Raw genomic sequence first — 21658 nt, forward strand, 5'->3', positions numbered from 1 at the left:
CTCAACATATCCCAACATAGGATTTCGTGAATTAGAAAGAGCTTCTAACATGCAACATAAAGAAGCATGTTATGCTTACGGGTTAGTGATGTTCGCTTCTTACCAAAGTGAGAAAAAGAACATCGGATTGCAGCTTTTAAATAAAACTTTCCCACAAGTGACGGATTCAGTAGTTGGGGTGAGAAACAAGGTTTTTAGATTATTACGGGGCTGTTGGACATTACGAAACCCTCGTCCTTTTGACGACATTACAACATGCTGCCTAACTAATGGTCATAACGGTTATTTTCCACAAGACCAAGGATGGGAAGTCGTCTTAGTAAAACCAGAATGCATGACTTGTTTCTGGACTTATGAATTACGTGTCTTTATTTCCTTTGCTGAACAACTTGTGTATTAACTAGATTTATCTTCAAAACTGTCCTGTATCATAGTGTACTATATTTCATGTTATATGTAATATAGCGAAGTTGTAAGTTTGAAGAATATTTGTATGTGATATATTATTATAATCAGCTTTTCATATGGAATTGCAGTAGTTGAATTGTATACTAGCTACTAAGTATGAACTTAACGGGTAGGTAGTACCCGAATTTAAACTTATAAAACGCTAATATGAAGAAAAATCTTTTATAAATGATTTCATATTATGCTACGAGATACTATTGACTACTCTTAATATTCTGTATGATTAAATTGTTTCATTTGACTATTTTGAAGGAAATGGCACCGACTACTCGACACACCTTGAATATGAGCGAAGAGGAATTTCGTGCCTTTCTTGCTTCAAACATAGCCGCAGTACAGGCCGCGCTACATACCAACAATAACTCTGAATCTAGCAATACAGCTAACGGCGCAAGAAATCGTGTAGGATGCTCCTACAAGGAATTCACTGCCTGCAAACCTTCAGAATTTGATGGGACAGGACCAATTGGATTGAAACGGTGGACCGAGAAAGTTGAATCGGTGTTTGCCATAAGTAAGTGTGCTGAAGGATACAAAGTGAAGTATGCTATGCATACCTTCATAGGTATTGCGTTAATATGGTGGAATACCTATCTAGAGCAAGTGGGACAAGATGCTGCTTACGCGCTACCGTGGTCAGCATTCAAGCACTTGATGAATGAGAAGTACCGTCCCAGAACCGAGGTCAATAAGCTCAAGTCAGAACTTAGAGGGTTACGAACACAGGGATTTAATATTACTTCGTACGAAAGACGATTCACAGAATTGTGCCTATTGTGTTCGAGAGCATTCGAAGATGAGGAAGAGAAGATCGACGCGTTTGTGAAAGGGTTACCGGAGAGAATCCAAGAAGATATAAGTTCACACGAGCCTGCCTCCATACAAAAGGCATGTAGAATGGCTCACAAACTAGTGAACCAGATTGAGGGAAGAATTAAAGAACAGGCGGCCGAAGAGGCCAACGTGAGGTTAGTCAAAAGAAAGTGGGAGGAAAACGGTGATAAGAGTCACCAAAACAACAACTATCCCAACAATCGCAACATCAATTGCAACTACAACAAATGGCACAACAACAACAACAACTACAACAATCATCCCAACAACAATAACAACCGCAACAACAACAACAACAATCAGAAGCAGCTATGCCAAAGGTGTGAAAAGTATCACTCGGGGTTCTGCACCAAATTTTGCAACAAGTGTAAAAGAAATGGTCATAGCGCGGCGAAGTGTGAGGTCTACGGACCAGGGGTTAACAAAACGAAAGGAACAAATGGTGTCGGAATGAGCAATGGCGGAGTAAGTAGTGTTGGAGCAAGTTATGCCAGTGTAGTTTGTTATAAATGTGGAAAATTGGGCCACATTATTAGAAATTGCCCGAACCAGGAGAACACGAATGGACAAGGCCGCAGAAGATTTTTCAATATTAATGCGGCAGAGGCACAGGAAGACCCGAAGCTTGTTACGGGTATGTTTCTTATTGACAATAAATCTGCTTACGTTTTATTTGATTCGGATGCGGATAGAAGCTATATGAGTAGAGATTTTTGTGCTAAATTAAGTTGTCCATTGATGTCGTTGGATAGTAAATTTTTACTCGAATTAGCAAACGGTAAATTAATTTCAGCAGATTATATATGCCGGAATCGAGAAATTAAACTGGGTAGCGAAATATTTAAGATTGATTTGATACCAGTAGAGTTAGGGAGTTTTAATGTAATAGTTGGCATGGATTGGCTGAAGGAGATGAAAGCAGAGATCGTATGTTACAAAAATGCAATTCGCATTGTACGAGAAGAAGGAGAACCCTTAATGGTGTACGGAGAAAAGGGCAACACGAAGCTACATCTTATTAGTAATTTGAAGGCACAAAAACTAATAAGAAAAGGTTGCTATGCTGTTCTAGCACACGTCGAGAAAGTACAAACTGAAGAAAAGAGTATCAATGATGTTTCCGTCGCAAAAGAATTTCCCGATGTATTTCCGAAAGAATTACCGGGACTACCTCCACATCGATCTGTTGAATTTCAAATAGATCTTGTACCAGGAGCTGCACCAATAGCTCGTGCTCCTTACAGACTCGCACCCATCGAGATGAAAGAACTGCAAAGCCAACTGCAAGAATTATTAGAACGTGGTTTTATTCGACCAAGCACATCACCATGGGGAGCTCCTGTTTTGTTTGTCAAGAATAAGGATGTTACATTTAGGTTGTGTATTGACTACAGAGAGTTGAATAAACTTACCATCAAAAACCGTTATCCACTGCCGAGAATTGACGACTTATTTGATCAACTACAAGGCTCGTCGGTTTATTCGAAAATTGATTTACGTTCTGGATATCATCAAATGCGAGTAAAGGAGGATGATATTCCAAAAACTGCTTTTAGGACACGTTATGGTCATTACGAGTTTATGGTTATGCCGTTTGGATTGACTAACGCACCAGCTGTGTTCATGGACCTTATGAACCGAGTGTGTGGGCCATATCTTGACAAGTTTGTCATTGTTATCATCGACGACATACTTATTTACTCAAAGAATGATCAAGAGCACGAAGAACATTTGAGAAAAGTGCTAGAAGTATTGAGAAAAGAAAAACTGTAAGCTAAGTTTTCAAAGTGTGCATTTTTGTTGGAAGAAGTTCAATTCCTCGGTCACATAGTGAACAAAGAAGGTATCCAGGTGGACCCGGCAAAGATCGAAACCGTTGAAAAGTGGGAAACCCCAAAAACTCCGAAGCATATACGTCAATTTTTAGGATTGGCTGGTTACTACAGAAGATTCATCCAAGATTTCTCCAAAATAGCAAAACCCTTAACTGCATTAACGCATAAAGGGAAGAAATTTGAATGGAAGGATGAACAAGAGAAGGCGTTTCAGTTATTGAAGATAAAGCTAACTACGGTACCTATATTGTCATTGCCTGAAGGGAATGATGATTTTGTGATTTATTGTGACGCATCAAAGCAAGGTCTCGGTTGTGTATTAATGCAACGAACGAAGGTGATTGCTTATGCGTCTAGACAATTGAAGATTCACGAGCAAAATTATACAACTCACGATTTGGAATTGGGTGCTGTTGCTTTTGCATTAAAGACTTGGAGGCATTATTTATATGGGGTCAAAAGTATTATATATACCGACAACAAAAGTCTCCAACATATATTTAATCAGAAGCAACTGAATATGAGACAACGCAGGTGGATTGAACTGTTGAATGATTATGATTTTGAGATTCGATACCACCCGGGGAAGGCGAATGAGGTAGCCGACGCTTTGAGTAGAAAGGACAGAGAACCTATACGGGTAAAAGCTATGAATATAATTATTTGTACTAACCTTACTACTCAAATAAAGGAGGAGCAACAGGGGATTGTAAAAGAAGGAAAGTTGAAGAATGAGATACCCAAAGGATCAGAGAAACATCTTAATATTCGGGAAGATGGAACCCGATATAGGGCTGATAGAATTTGGGTACCAAGGTTTGGAGATGTGAGAGAAATGGTACTTAAAGAAGCACATAAAACCATATATTCAATACATCCCGGAGCGGGAAGATGTATAAAGATCTCAAGAAACACTTTTGGTGGCCGGGTATGAAAGCCGATATTGCTAAATATGTAGGAGAATGTTTGATGTGTTCTAAGGTCAAAGCTGAACATCAGAAACCATCAGGTCTACTACAACAACCTGAAATCCCAGAATGGAAATGGGAAAACATTACCATGAATTTCATTACTAAATTGCCAAGGACTGCAAGTGGTTATGATACTATTTGGGTAATAGTTGATCGTCTCACCAAGTTAGCACACTTCCTGCCAATGAGAGAAGATGACAAAATGGAGAAGTTGGTGCGATTGTATTTGAAGGAGGTTGTCTCCAGACATGGAATACCCGTCTCTATTATCTCTGATAGGGATGGTAGATTTGTTTCAAGGTTCTGGCAGACGTTGCAACAAGCATTGGGGACTCGTCTAGACATGAGTACTGCCTATCATCCAAAAACTGATGGGTAGAGTGAAAGGACGATACAAACGCTTGAAGACATGCTACGAGCATGTGTTATTGATTTCGAAAACAGTTGGGATCGACACCTACCGTTAGCAGAATTTTCCTACAACAACAGTTATCATTCTAGTATTGATATGGGGCCGTTTGAGGCACTTTATGGTAGAAAGTACAGGTCTCCGATTTGTTGGAATGAAGTGGGGGATAGACAAATTACGGGTCCAGAGATAATACAAGAAACTACCTAGAAAATCATCCAAATTCAACAACGATTGAAAACCGCCCAGAGTCGACAAAAGAGCTACGCGGACAGTAAAAGAAAAGATATAGAGTTTGAAATTCGAGAAATGTTCATGCTTAAGGTTTCACCTTGGAAAGGCGTTGTTCGATTTGGTAAACAGGGGAAACTAAATCCATGGTACATTGGACCATACAAGATTATAGATCGTGTCGGACCAGTAGCTTACCAACTGGAGCTACCTCAATAACTCGCGGCTGTACATAACACTTTCCACGTCTTGAATTTGAAGAAATGTTTTACTAAATAAGATCTCACTATTCCATTAGACGAAATCCAAATCAATGAAAAACTTCAATTCATTGAAGAACTCGTCAAAATAATGGATCGTGAGGTTAAGAGACTTAAGCAAAACAAGATACCGATTGTTAAGGTTCGTTGGAATGCTCGTAGAGGACCCGAGTTCACCTGGGAGCATGGAGATCAGATGAAGAAGAAATATCCGCATCTATATCCAGAAGATTCGTCAACACCTTCAACAGCTTAAAATTTCGGGACGAAATTTATATAACGGGTAGGTACTGTAGTGACCTGAACTTTTCCATGTTTATATATATTAATTGAGGTTGATATTTACATGACTAAATGTTTCCAACGTGTTAAGCAATCAAACTTGTTAAGACTTGATTAAATGAAATAAGTTTCATATAGACAATTGATCACCCAAGTTGACCGGCGATTCACGAACGTTACAAAATTGTAAAAACTACATGTTGTGGTATATATAGACATATATATATAGGTGACATAAGATTATGATGAGTAAATATCTCACTAAATATATTAACAATGTGTGATATACATAATAAATGAGATTACTAAGTTAAGAAACTCGAAATGATATATATAACGATTATCGTTATGATAACGTCTACTAAATACATATGTATCATATTAAGATATTGATACACTATATTTAACATGATAAAATGATATTTAAATATATCATTAAGTGTGTTAACAATGAACTACATATGTAAAAACAAGACTACTAACTCAAGAATTACGAAACGAGACTTATATGTAACGATTATCGTTGTAACGATATTTTAATGTATATATCATATTAAGATATATTCATACATCATAATATCATGATAATATAATAATTTAACATCTCATTTGATATAATAAACATTGGGTTAACAACATTAATTGAGATCGTTAACTTAAAGGTTTCAAAACAACACTTACATGTAACGACTAACGAAGACTTAACGACTCCATTAGAATGTATATACATGTTGTGTTTTGATATGTATTCTTACACTTTTTAAAGACTTCAAGACACATATCAAAGTACTTCTACTTAACAAAAATGCTTACAATTATATCCTCGTTCAGTTTCATCAACAATTCTACTCGTATGCACCCGTATTCGTACTCGTACAATACGCAGCTTTTAGATGTAAGTACTATTGGTATATATACTCCAATGATCAGCTTTTAGTAGCCCATGTGAGTCACCTAACACATGTAGGAACCATCATTTGGCAACTAGCATGAAATATCTCATAAAATTACAAAAATATTAGTAATCATTCATGACTTATTTACATGAAAACAAAATTACATATCCTTTATATCTAATCCATATACCAACGACCAAAAACACCTACAAACACTTTCATTCTTCAATTTTCTTCATCTAATTGATCTCTCTCAAATTCCATCTTCAAGTTCTAAGTGTTCTTCATAAATTCCATAAGTATAGTTTCATAAAAATCAAGAATACTACCAAGTTTGCAAGTTTACTTCCAAGCTTTCTAATCCATTCCAAGTAATCATCTAAGATCAAGGAACCTTTGTTATTTACAGTAGGTTATCTTTCTAATTCAAGGTAATATTTATATTCAAACTTTGATTCAATTTCTACAACTATAACAATCTTATTTCGAGTGAAAATCTTACTTGAACTGTTTTCGTGTCATGATTCTGCTTCAAGAACATTCAAGCCATCCAAGGATCCTTTGAAGCTAGATCCATTTTTTTCATTTCTAGTAGTTTTATCCAGAAAACTTGAGGTAGTAATGATGTTCATAACATCATTCGATTCATACATATAAAGCTATCTTATTCGAAGGTTTAAACTTGTAATCACTAGAACATAGTTTAGTTAATTCTAAACTTGTTCGCAAACAAAAGTTAATCCTTCTAACTTGACTTTTAAAATCAAATAAACACTTGTTCTATATCTATATGATATACTAACTTAATGATTTAAAACCTGGAAACACGATGAACACCATAAAATCGGATATACGCCGTCGTAGTGAAACCGGGGGCTGTTTTGGTTTGGATAATTAAAAACTATGATAAACTTTGATTTAAAAGTTGTTCTTCTAGGAAAATGATTTTTCATATGAACATGAAACTATATCCAAAAATCTTGGTTAAACTCAAAGTGAAAGTATATTTTTCAAAATGGTCATCAAGATGTCGTTCTTTCGACGGAAATGACTACCTCTTTAGTAATTGAGATGTAACTTAAATTTCCGACTATAAACCTATACTTTTTATGTTTGGATTCTTAAATTAGAGTTAAATATGAAACCATAGCAATTTGATTCACTCAAAACGGATTTAAAATGAAGAAGTTATGGGTAAAACAAGATTGGATATTTTTGATCTTTTTAGCTACGGGAAATGTTTAACAAATCTATACAAATCATATCCTAGCTAACTTATATTGTATTATACATGTATTCTAATATATTATGTAATCTTGGGATACCATAGACACGTATGCAAATGTTTTGACATATCATATCGACCCATGTATATATATTATTTGGAACAACCATAGACACTCTATATGCAGTAATGTTGGAGTTAGCTATACAGGGTTTAGGTTGATTCCAAAAATATATATACTTTGAGCTGTGATCTAGCCTGAGACGTGTATACACTGGGTCGTGGATTGATTCAAGATAATATATATCGATTTATTTCTGTACATCTAACTGTGGACAACTAGTTGTAGGTTACTAACGAGGACAGCTGACTTAATACACTCAAATCTTTAAAACATAATAAAAATGGTTGTAATTATATTTTGATCATAATTTGATATATATGTACATATTTGTATTGGTTCGTGAATCGATCCGTGGCCAAGTCTTATTTCCAAGGAAGGAAATATCTATGAAAGTGAGTTATAGTCCCACTTTTAAAATCTAATATTTTTGGGATGAGAATACATGCAGGTTTTATAAATGATTTATAAAATAGACACAAGTACGTGAAACTACATTCTATGGTTGAATTATCGAAATCGAATTTGCCCCTTTTTATTAAGTCTGGTAATCTAAGAATTAGGGAACATTCACCCTAATTGACGCGAATCCTAAAGATAGATCTATTGGGCCTAACAAACCCCATCCAAAGTACCGGATGCTTTAGTACTTCGAAATTTATATCATATCCGAAGGGTGTCCCAGAATGATGGGGATATTCTTATATATGCATCTTGTTAATGTCGGTTACCAGGTGTTCACCATATGAATGATTTTTATCTCTATGTATGGGATGTGTATTGAAATATGAAATCTTGTGGTCTATTGTTACGATTTGATAAATATAGGTTAAACCTATAACTCACCAACATTTTTGTTGACGTTTAAAGCATGTTTATTCTCATGTGAATATTAAGAGCTTCCGCTGTTGCATACTAAAATAAGGACAAGATTTGGAGTCCATGTTTGTATGATATTGTGTAAAAACTGCATTCAAGAAACATATGTCGATGTAATATATTTCTATTGTAAACCATTATGTAATGGTCGTGTGTAAACAGTATATTTTAGATTATCATTATTTGATAATCTACGTAATGTTTTTAAAACCTTTATTGATAAAATAAAGGTTATGGTTGTTTTAAAAATGAATGCAGTCTTTGAAAAACGTCTCATATAGAGGTCAAAAACCTCGCAACGAAATCAATTAATATAGAACGTTTATAATCAATATGAACGTGACATTTCAATAAATGGCTAGAGTTAGGGTTTTTGGCGAAGTTGACCCAATATTATTGTTAAGTGTGCAAATGGGTCGGAATTGCACCATGGGTCAAAATGACCTAAGGATGGTGAGTGAGTTGGTTGACCAACTTGAATGAATGATTGATTTATGTGCATAATGTAATAGGTACGTTACCTTGAAGCCGCAAGCTTGGTTTATTGATTCACCAAAGGCGTAAAGTGAGTGGAATAATTATGCGTGTATGTATATAATGTATTTATTTGTGTTGTATGAATGTGGCATTGTCGCGGTGTTCAAGACACCACATTCTAAGTAACGAGTAGTATTGTCGCAGTGTTTAAGACACTACTCATTGGTTGATTGACATGTGGATGCCGCGGTGTTCAAGGCACCACATTGTCATGGGAGTGGATGCCGCGGTGTTCAAGGCACCACTTATTGTTTTGATTGACATGTGGATTTGTCGCATTGTTCAAGATGCCACATTGTCATGGGGGTGAGTGAGTCGCGTTGTTCAAGACATCACCCGGGGAATTAGTGATTACGCGGTGTTTAAGTAACACTAATGGATGTTATGAACTTCGACGGTCTTTTAAGTACCGTTCCCTTGTTCAATTGGTTAACCATGGTTGTACGAATTTTGTGTTAGCATATTTAATTATGAACTATATGCTATTGGTATTGCTAGCTCATTGTGAATTGCGGTTATTGGTATATGCATAATGTTTTTGCATGGTTGTAGAATTGCTAGCTCGTGTATGGTATTGTGTAAGTGATGCAAGTAAGTAGGTTATATATGTATATGTATAATTATTGCATTCACTAAGCGTTAGCTTACCCTCTCGTTGTTTACCTTTTTAGGCTCCGGCGTGGACAAAGGCAAAGGTATTCGTTTGGATTATTGGTCTCCCGCTTATTTTGATAGGGGATGCTTTTGGGTAGCTTTTGGAAGTTCGGCCAAGATTTGGGTAGTTTAACCCCAAATACCATGCTCTAGTGTCGTTTGGAAATTAAACTAATATGGTCGAAACTTGTATTTTTGAACGAAACGCGTAATTCGGGCCGATGTGGGCTCGGTGATGTAAAACTTGTTTTGATGATGAAAACCTCTTAGTTTATTATATTGTGATATGTTGTGAAAGGGTTTTCGTTTAAAAGTGTCGGGAAGCGGGATTTCCGCTCGTGTAAGTTGGACCCGGGGACAGCAGGTGGAAGGCAAATTGGACGCTGTCCAGATCTGCTGGACGCCGTCCCACCCTTCATTGCTGGACGCCGTCCAGATATCTGGACGCCGTCCAGATGTGCTGCACCAGAAAGTTTTTTTTTTTTTGTAGTGTGTTTTTGGTAAAGCGAAGCCGGGTTGTTACATATAACGATAAAATAAACATTTAGACCTTTTAGTACATACTCATGATCCTTATTTATCATAATGAAATCATTCGATATGATTACATTATGATAGTACATATATTATTTTCTCAAAGACTGTTTGAGGCCATAGATTAATTCAAAAAATCTACAAACCATATGTTTGTGACCATTGTTGAAGAAATCTACACATTGATTTCTTGATATAGTTCTTCATTGAGAAGTCAAGACTTGTTACATTCATATAATGTAATTCAAGGTCTATTGTTTGTCATTATGGCTAGAATAAACCAAATTTGATGATTTTATAACAAGATACTAGGTTTCCACTTAGTAAACTTTTCTCGTTGGTTGTAGCCTTTTGCCACATTTTAACCTTTGTATCTTTAGGATACTCACTCCAGTTCTTATTCCATTAACTTCTTTGTCTTAATTGAGATTTTTTCGAAACTAATTCTTGGTATCTCATAAACTCCCATTCAAATCCGAATTATTCTCATTCGCAATAGTTTGAGGAATCGTGCATAGATAAACAAATTCTCTAACATTATTCCTCAAATTTCTCCCACTCGAATGAGATAATTATGTGACATAAAATAAAGACGAATCTTTATTTGTATCTAGAGATTTTGGAAACTCAATTCTCAAGTTTTAAATTGAGTTAGACTCCCACTGACGTGTTCACATATGAATATATAACCTTTTGATTGTTAACGTACTTGGTGAAAACAAAATTTCACCTCTTGGACCTATTTTCCAAAATTTATTTGATAAATTTAATATATACGTTTCACAACCTTAATTTCCTATGACATAATAATTGTGGTCATAATCTTTCCATAACTTATATGATGTGGAAGTTACTAATTTTCAAAGACATTCAATTAGGTACGAATGAGGGATTTCACATTACCCCATCATCGCCCTAACCAATTTGAGGAACGTTTATTCCAACTTTCCAAAATATCGTTTTGTTATGGAGTTATGGGAGTAAATAAATGACGTTTGAATACCTTTAGCATCACACAATGCTATGAACTAATCACAAGATATTAACATCCTCAATTGGACCTTTATACGGAGTATATGTCTTTAATAATTTTTCGCGTAAGTTAATTTTCAACAAAATTCACATAATTTTGAAATTTAATCCAACGCTTTGGATTTTCGAGAAATCAACTAACACGAGGAAGTTATTAACAATATATCCTTTCTCTTTCTCTAACGTTCATAAGATCACATAATTCAAATGAGTCATGTGCAATGGAATAAACAATTTAGTTTACTTTCTACATGATTTTTCGTAGCTTTTTGCTTGGCGATGCTTACAAGTGCACATTTTTACTTTATCACTATCTAGCCAAGAAAACATGGTAGACTAAGATAGAAGTATTGTTAGTCAATATGACTAAACTAGTATGCCGTACTTACTTTATTCAAACATATTGAAGTTATAAGTGAGAAAATTTCATTTAGTTATCATTTAGATAACGATAATCATTTAGAATAAAACTAATATTAAATGAGCTTGTTCTTAAGGAGAACTCAACCGCATTTCGTGAAATCAAGAATGAAAACCAATATCACATAGATATTTGTTTTGATGAACAATCATGTAAGGATTTAAATTCGATCATCATCCAAGACTAACTTTTATGAACTTTTTTTTTTTTTACAACTCCATCTAAAAAGTTATTTCATACATATATCTACTTCACTTAAAAAAGTGAAATTCATCATTTCATTATCCTTCAATAAATAGTTTCCCATGTTCAAACCTACTATCTACAGAGGACAAGATGCAAACACAAGGTTTACCAACTATGGTAACCATATACAATTCAAAACGAAACTTGATGTTTTCATTATAAGTAAGGTGCAACGTCATATGCTCCAAACTTTGAGGTAAGAAAATAATTAAATCTTGAACCAATGTTCATGCTTAAGACTTTAATCATCGTATATCAACCGATATTGACAATATATTTATAACGATAATAAGTCGTTAAAGCCCAAAAAATACTCAACAACACGACGTGAGTGACAGTTTAACTTGTGTAAAGTGGTGCACACTTCACATTCCCACTTAATTGGGGATTATTTTCTTTCTCATATACATTTCTTAAATACAATAAGAGCATCTTTAGTGTAGCGACCCGACCAAATCATGTTTGACGGCGCCGACTACTTAGGTCCCGTTACGCGATCATAAGTATTCAAAGATAACGTTTGACCAAAAATATGTCGCATTCATTTCAAATGTAAAGATGTTTCAAGTTTACAAAAGTAGTTCAACGACTAGTTACATTACAAAGTTTATCGTACAATTGAAACCTATGCGACACAATTTAAAGGTAACCAAAAGACGCTCCAAGTATGCATGTATATTCGACATCCAAGCAAGTATCAAAAGTATGAGCGGAAGCATGTATCACTAAGCATTCAAGACCTGAGAAAAACATAAAGAATCTATCAACGAAAACGTTGGTGAAATCATAGGTTTAGTAAGTATTTTGTATTTAACCACAAGGTTACACATGAATTGATTATCCAAAACGTTTACATTCCAAAAATGTCGTTTGTATCACGAGCACCCAATTATCAAGGCTTAACTGAATCTTCCCTCTGAATTTTGAATATAGTATTAGAACATACACTATGCACGTTGAAATTATATTTCATCCACCGACGATAGCGAACCGTCTGAATGAGGGTTTGTTAAACCCGTATGGCCACATAACATAATTACTCGCTTACACTTACACCCTGCAAGTGGAACTAATGATAATTGGATTGAGGACTTTTGTTCTAACTCGTCTGTATCTTTGTATTCGTATTTGTGTTTCAAGTATCAAAGTATGATAAGTATATATACATGTGAAATATATATAAGTATGTATTGTATATGTTTCTCAGCCCACGATTTAAAAGTATAAAAGTATTTGGAAAGTGGGACTATGATCTCACCTTGAGTGCAAGAGTAAAAAGATACTTCAACAAGTAACATGCCAAGAACAAACGCTAGTCTTTACCTAAACAAGTAGGTTGTATCAATAACAGTAAACACGATTGGTCAAAGTTGTTCAATTAGTCCTATGGCTCATTACGACTCGATTATGTAGCATGTGAATCAAATTGTCAAGTTTCATGCATGATGCAAGTATAGAAACAAGTTAGAAAGATTGCATAAGAAATTGGTGAAGTTTCATTAAAAGTCAAACTTGGTCGGGTCAAAGTCAATGAAAAGTCAACACGTTCGGGTCGGGTCCTGAACTATTTTTCTGTGCTAGTTATTCATATATAAGCATGTTAGAAGAGGTTTCATGTGAATCGGAGGTCCATAGCATGCCACACATTTTTCGTATAATGGACAAGTATGTCAGAACCTGGACACGCCTTAGGTCGCGCCGCGACCCAAGACTGCCGCGCCGCGGCATTTAACGTGTGCTGGTACCTGGTCAGTCTCAAATGTCCAAGTCTCAAATCAAAACTCAAACAAACACAAAACACAAACCGTAAACACTTAGAACGTGTATCTTATATTGTTGGAAAGCTCTTTTGACAAGGGACACAACTAAACACGTTTCATCAAACAAAAACATCAATTTCAATAACCGATTTCTCGTCAAGTGATCATTAAAAGTCCATTTTCAAGTTTCAAGTTCACAAAAATGCATTTTAAGATTCGGGAATCCAATTCACACATATGATATGCCGTTTTGAAGGTAATGAAACATGCATTACAACTAAACACTTACAATTAACATTTCATGGCATACAAGGCATCAAAAGTTCATCTTAAGAACTATCAAACCCTAATCAAGAATCAAGAATTTAACAATTTTGTAAATGAAGCTTTTCTTAATCAACCTACACATCAAAATGTAGCTAATGATACCAGTAACACAATTAAAACATGAACTTTAACAATCTAACAACCTTAACTCATCCAAAATCAAAGATTAAGCAAACCCATTTTCACGTTCATGCTAGTTACTCCAAAACAATAAATCGAGCATACAAATCATATATTCATGTTAGACTTGAGCCATAGACACTAATTAACACTTTTATAATTCAAAAACATCAAGAACACAAAATCTAGTGATTTTAGAAAGTTACCCAAATGAGATGAAATTGGTATCAAGTTGTAGAGGATGAAGAGAGGATTCCAAATATGTAATTTGTTTTGTTGCTAGCTCCCTAATCCGAAATTAAATGATGAATTTTGTTTGTGTTCTTGAGAGAAATAGTGAAGTAAGAAAAGAAAGAGATAAGGAAGAATGAGGGAATGAAAGGTGGGAAGGTGGGTTACTAGTTAGCCAATTTGTCCAAGTGGCAAGATTGGTCCCTCAAGTTTGTAGTCGGGTGCGAGAATTAGTCGAGTGAATATTTTAAATACGCTAGTGCAAACGAGAGATGTTATAATCCAATAACGAAAGTATTTAGAATGTTAGTTAACGGAGCATACGAATCTAGATACGAAGGGTATTATTAAAATAAAAAGACGGGCGTTAAAATAATTTAACAGAAAAATGCGGGATGTTACATTTAGCCTCTTGCTCTTCCAAACGAATTGGGTATTCATGCTTCTCAATTTTCAAAAATTATTTCTATCTATAGTTAATATTAAAATGCTAAAATGATGATGTCATTATTAGACTAATTTCTTTGTTAAGAAAAAATCAAAAAGAAAAAGAAAAAAATCTAAGCATGGTGGGTGATGTCATTAATTTAAATAATTTTAATATAAAATTAAATTTTATTAATTAATTATTATTATTAAATCTTATTAATAATTATTTTAATTTATTAAAATTAAATAATTTTTTTATTAATTATTTTGAATTGAGTACGGGAATGTATAAAAGCTAGGCAGAAGGAAACCAATTCTAAATTTATATTTTAATTGACACTTTTAAAATAAAATGCCAACCAATATCATCTCTTATAATTGGATGTGGATTGTTTAATATGCATTATAGGTTTTTGATGAAATGTTCAGCAGACGAGTTTCTTAGTCGGACTCTGTGGTTTCACGGGTTATTAAACTAAATAATTTTAACATTTATGTTCACTTAATACCTAAAACATATCATTAAACTGTTTCGTTTAAACAAACTCGTGATTTCACGGGTCATTTCACTAGTTTAACTTAAAGTCCTCGTTAAGTTAAACAACGTTGTTGGATGTGAAAGCCATCATAGAACACAAAGTTTAAATGAGACAGTTTTAAATTGAACCAACGTTCAATATATAGACAATTATGCAAGACTAATTAATATCCATCCATATATACAAACACTTTGTCAATAATAAAATCATGTCAAATAATAGTCAACGGTAGGTCGTGAAGAAAAAGTTCACTATGTTCCCAATTATCGTCCACAAAGCCTACCATGAAACTACAATTAACATAATCATTCATGCAAAGTTATCTAATTATAGCACATATGCTAATTTCATAAAGGTTCTAATTTCACTAAGAAAATACTTTTAAACGTAATGAAAGTTTAATTATTACACTTAGTAATGATTCATGTGTACAATATTTCACTAAGAAATATAAAATAAATTTGGTCCTTGTATAAACTTTTCTTTCTTTTCCTCAATAATTTTTATAACAAATATAGAATTACAAAAGAATTATATTAAATCGGATACATAACCTCACTTCATGTTAAAACAAAAATAACATGAATCGATTTAAAAAAATAAACAAAACAAATCGTGAAAATGTTTATTCATACCAATAAATGGTTAATATATTCAATATTTCACAAAGAAATATTTCTTCCAAATTGTAGAATGTATAATATTAACTTTCAAACGAAAAGAAAGTTTACCATAATTATTACTAAAATAATTAATTGTTATGATCACAATTTTGTTTCGAAAGAACAAATTTAAAAAAGATATAAATCTATAGTCATTACAAAAATGATTAATCATGTTTTGTCCTCGATACAAAACTTTCTTTAATATAATATCTCTAACGTATATAGAAAAGAATTATAACAATTATCACAAAGATAATATCATGAACCAAACATAAATCTTTGAACTACTACAAGATCATTTAATAGTGTCGCGCAAATACACTTTTGTTATTATAGAAATAACTATAAGGCTTTGTAATTCAAAACACAAGAGTTATGAAATTACGATAGTGTATTTATCTAGAACTATTATAAATATTAATTAATTCTAATGTAACACACTATGGATTACAAAGATGGTCTATTTATTTATATACTCCATTAAATGAAAACGTTTGTTAAGTAATGATCATGAAACCATTCATCTAAGCTACTAGCTCTATCATTTAATGATGATATTTAGAATGTCATTCATGTTAATCATTTAACATTAATCATATACCTTACGAGTCAAGAGACAAAAATTATGAAATGGTCTGTAAATTTCATCCCATTTTCAAAGTAAACTTTACATCAACAAAAACTCTGATGTACGATTTTGTCTATTAACGTTTCCAAACATTTGATTCAACTAACAAAATAGTCAACCAAAATTGTTACTCATATATCCATTTAATTCATTTATTTGAGTGACATAGTATGAGATTATATTAGGCATCACCTAAAATTAAATTTAAAGGGCATATGCATATAAATATAATTTTCCAACGTACAGAATATACTACTCTATAGTACTTATGGAATAACATATATATATATATATATATATATATATATATATATATATATATATATATATATATATATATATATATATATACACGAATGAAAAACATGTTCAAATAACTACAAATAACACTTGAGAGATTAGTAGACTAATTCAAGAAATAGATTCGTCAGCATATGTCATAATGCATTTGAAACAAATTGTGTTAAAACAACATTTAAGTTGTATGCGTAGCCCATATCATATATCATATCAATATAATTCATTTCTATAAAAACTAGGATTGACTATAACATGACATGATAAATTATTTCGCAGATTGTTATATTAGGTATATCTATTTTTAGCCTATAATAGATATAAAAGTCATGCAAAATCAAATAACGAAAAGCAAATAACATCTAACCGGGAAATAAACAACATGCTCGGATACCAATGTTGTATTTAGATAGATTCTGGACATACCAAAAATAATACAACGGAAGCGAATAGGATCGACGTTTAGATCACCGGTCGGGAAAGCAATCACAAATGGAAAGCTTTCACTGTTTCACGGCCTAAGTTCCTTCAACGGTTTGCAATGTTCCACTTGAACAAGTATACTCACAATCTCTCAAAAGAATTTGATTTATGTTCTTCTCTAGTGAATTGTTATATCAATGATGACATATATTACCATGGGTTAACTAATCTCATTCCTTTATATAAACATCTACTCAGTAGAATGAGATGGAGACAACTAATCACTCCCACTCAAAATAAACATCTACTTAGTGGAATGAGATGGAGACAACTAACCACTCCCACTCAAAATGTTTGTGGGTGTTAGCAATAATTAATTTCCAACAAAACCAAAGTTCGCAAGGGGGTTTTACATGTATATGCCGGGAAAAAACTGTCTAATTAGAAACGTATTAACAATATCTAGGGTAGATTGTATACAAAATTAATTAGTCTTTGGTTGATTCGGGCTAAGTTTTATCTCTAACAGGGCACACGGGTAAGGTACTATATAAATGAAATAACTAGCTTCAAAAGAAATGTACTATAAGTTCCTAAAGTGTATTACCAAAAGACGAATGCCTCCTCAAAACATATCTCATCAACATCCTCAGCTCGAAAGTGTGACAAAGAACTTGCAGCCTCAAATAATAAGAAATAGAATGATCTAATGCCTTCATGTTGGCATTTCTAAAATTTATCTCCATATCTACCTTTATTACATGCAAATATAGTAACGTAAAGAACTCAAGACTATAACATAGTTATATTAATTTTGTATCATCTTTTTTTTTTTTTTTTTTTTTTTTTTTTTTGTCAATCTTAGTGTTACTGTACAACAGGGTTTAATATATAGGATAATATGAAGCCAAAAGATAGAAACCAAATGCAATACTCTGCTCAAATTCTGAAATTTAAACTTAGCTCTGAGTTTGCTCAATTTGTAAAGATACGTTGGATTACGATTTTGCCAACAATTTGTTAACCTTAGAAAAGTTGGGCCAAGGCTTAGCTCTTGCACAGTTAGTTATTAGAAAGTGGGCCTAAGAACAGGATTTTTGATTGGCTTAGTCTATAGCCCTATATGGACTATTTGACCCTAAAAGCCCAAACCATATGTAGTACGGAGTAAAATGTAAGGGTATTTTCATCAGGGATTATCACTAAAATGCCCATTTTTATTCACCTTCTTGCGTTGAAGCCCAAAATAATTTTTTTTTTGACAAATTGCCCGCACAAGGCGCAAGGTGTCTTGCGCCTTGCGTCCTTGCACCTTGGGGTGCCTATTGCGACCTTGCTTTCCGGGGACGCAAGGACGCAAGGTGCCTCTTGCTCCTGCCTGATCGTTTTCCTTCAGACATTTCATCGAACACTTTATGTGCATGCACAAAATTATCAACTTTTTTAGGCTTCGGATTGATTCAGACACATTCAACGAAAAGTGTGAATATAGAGTTGTTCATAATCAACTCGTGATCGTTTCTGCAACTTTTGAGGATTTGACTCGCTAAATCAAGCTTCAATTCGACGGTCAAAGTTCGAGGTTGAAAAGTCAACTTTTTTTCATGAATCAAATTCATCAATTATATGATGTTATAGATACTAATGATGATGATCGAGGTTTATATGCATGATTTCAAGGATTTTTCACAAAGGAATTGAAGCCTAACATCAACCGGATTTACAAAACGAATTTCGTGTTCATACAAAGGCCGCTACTGTTCTTCCATCTAAATTTGCAAGTGTTGATGTTTTTTAGTTGGAAATCCTCAATCAAAGATGTTAGACGTCGATCCAGGAGTACAATAAAATTGATTTCGTGGCTTAGTTCAAACATTTGATAATTTTGTGCATGCACATAAGGTGTTCGATGAAATGTCTGAAGAAAACGATCAGGCAGGAGCAAGAGACACCTTGCGTCCTTGCGTCCCCGAGAAGCAAAGTCGCAAAAGGCACCTTGCGTCCTTGCGTTACAGGGAAACAAGGTCGCAATAGGCACCCCCAGGTGCAAGGACTCAAGGCGCAAGGCACCTTGCGCGGACAATTTGTCAAAAAAAAATTTTTTGGGGCTTCGACGCAAGAAGGTGAACAAAAATGGGCATTTTAGTGATAATCATTACTTAAAGTTCACGGGCTAAAGTTGTATATTTAGTAAAATGGTGGGTCATGTTTGGGTACAAGTATACAACATGGAATAATAATCAGGGCCAAGATGTCTGAAAATATCTTTAAACGGAACTTAAAAAGTGAGGTGTTGACGATAACGACTTTTCAACTTGATTCAACCATCAAACCCCCACCTTCTTACCTAAAATCACATCAAATGAATCAATAATTCGTAACTAAGCAAACATATGAACATCCACTAGATACCGTATATATATAAGTAATAACGTATTTTAAACTACTAAGATTACTTCCTTTTTTTAAAATAAAACTGACCTTTTAATTTTTATGGTTGTTTCATGATTAACAAAAAATCATCACAAGCTTATAAGAGTTCTGAATGTCTGATGTTTAAATTTCAGTAGCACATCTTGGTGTGTTTGTCACATAAAAGGCCAAAAACACGACACGCTAATTTAATTGTAGTGCATACATTTGAGTAAAAATATTACTCCGTAGTTCATACTGGGTAGCGTGAGAAGTGAAAAACTTAATTTCTCCTTTTCATGATTTTTTTTTTTTTTTTTTGAAAAGCAGATAAAATTTTTATTGATGATATAAAATACAATGTACAATATGCAGGATACTATATAGAATTACAATTCAATCTACAACCATATTGACTCAAAAAGTGTAAAAAAGACTTAAGGCTCAACTTGAAACCAAGCTGGCCTGTTACTAGCCACAGTATCGAGATTCGATGACAAAGCAGGTCGTAACAGCCCATTTAAACCTTAAGTCCATGCACCTTATGAATCGAAAGACAAACAGAATGCTAGCAGGAAGGTTTATTCATTAATCTCGTGCGTGTTTCTTCATTGAGTTCTTAGCCGATTCCTTTTTTCTTTGTTTGTGAGACAGCATATGATAACGGATTAGATAACCAATTTAACCACTCGATGTTTCCTTTTTTCCACCGAGAAGAAACCCATTCAAAACTTTTAGCTTGAATATCCTTGAACAATGAAGCACTCGTGGACTTGTTTTTTTCAAAAACGCATTCATTTCTATTTTTCCATAATGTGTAACCGGTTACCCACGTTATCGCTTGCCATATTTTACGACCTTGAGGTGAGCTAATGTTTGGATTTTTGTCTTCAAAAGTTTCGGATATACTCGAAATGTTGATGGAATTAAGTGTCCACCATTTACGGATACGATCCCATAATTCAATATCAACTTTACATTTTAGCATAGAATGTTCTATTGTTTCAATATCTTCATCACAAACCGGACATCTTACCGAATGCAAATCAATGCCCCGTTTGTCTAGTTCCGCTCTTACGGGAAGTTTGTTGAGTTTTGCCCTCCACACAAAAATTCCAATTTTTTGAGGTAACAAATTATTAATAATTGTTGGAACCGGAGATTGAATACTTGCATTTGTGACTTCTGTAAGAATAATGGTGCATTATCTGGTTTAAAAGTCAACCTTAACAAGAGTTGTGTGTATGGTATTGGTACAACAAAAAACGAACTCACCTTGTTAGCATCTTGGTTTGGATGCAAAGAGGGTACACTCCCGTTCACCTATCTTGGGCTCCCGATCGGGGCCAATATGAAACGACAAAGCAACTGGTCACCTATCATAGAAAAATTTAACAAACGTCTAACGGATTGGAAAGCAAAAACGCTTTCATTTGGCGGAAGATTAACTCTCATAAAGTCGGTACTAAGTTCTCTTCCTTTATATTATTTTTCACTATTTCAACCTCCTAATATCATAATAAATAAATTAGAAAGCATCCGTCGTGATTTCTTTTGGGGAGGATCGGTTGATAATAAGAAAATGGCATGGTTAAAATGAGATAATATTTTATTACCTTATAAATTGGGCGGTCTTAATATTGGGGCTCTTAAAAATAAAAATTGGGCTCTTTTGTGTAAATGGTGGTGGCGTTTCCTAAATGACGATAACTCTCTTTGGGTCCGGGTCATAAAAAGTATTTATGGTAAATCGGGGGGTTTGGGTATAATTTTTTCCGTTGATAACTTCAACAAAAACTTTATCGGTAGAACTTGGTATAACATAATTAATCTCGGGCCCTCCCTAAGCAAGCTAGGGTGGGATTTCTCTAACTCTTTTTGCAAAGTGATAGGTAGAGGTAATAATACAAAATTTTGGCTAGAACTTTGGTGTGGACCGGAAACGCTCAAAAATAAATTCCCAAGACTATTTAGACTTGAAAGCAACAAAAT

The 21658-nt window shown here is 33.9% G+C and overlaps 1 protein-coding gene across 1 annotated transcript; it reads right to left on the minus strand.

Annotated features, from left to right (window-relative positions):
- Nucleotides 1-20285: 20285 nt before the first annotated feature.
- On the minus strand, nucleotides 20286-20654 carry LOC139902389 (uncharacterized). Its single transcript, XM_071885022.1, has one exon. The coding sequence runs from the start codon at nucleotides 20652-20654 to the stop codon at nucleotides 20286-20288; it is 369 nt and encodes a 122-aa protein (XP_071741123.1).
- Nucleotides 20655-21658: the final 1004 nt, after the last annotated feature.

The sequence above is a fragment of the Rutidosis leptorrhynchoides genome, chromosome 3 (genome assembly GCF_046630445.1).
Source record: "Rutidosis leptorrhynchoides isolate AG116_Rl617_1_P2 chromosome 3, CSIRO_AGI_Rlap_v1, whole genome shotgun sequence".
Classification (NCBI taxonomy): domain Eukaryota; kingdom Viridiplantae; phylum Streptophyta; class Magnoliopsida; order Asterales; family Asteraceae; genus Rutidosis; species Rutidosis leptorrhynchoides.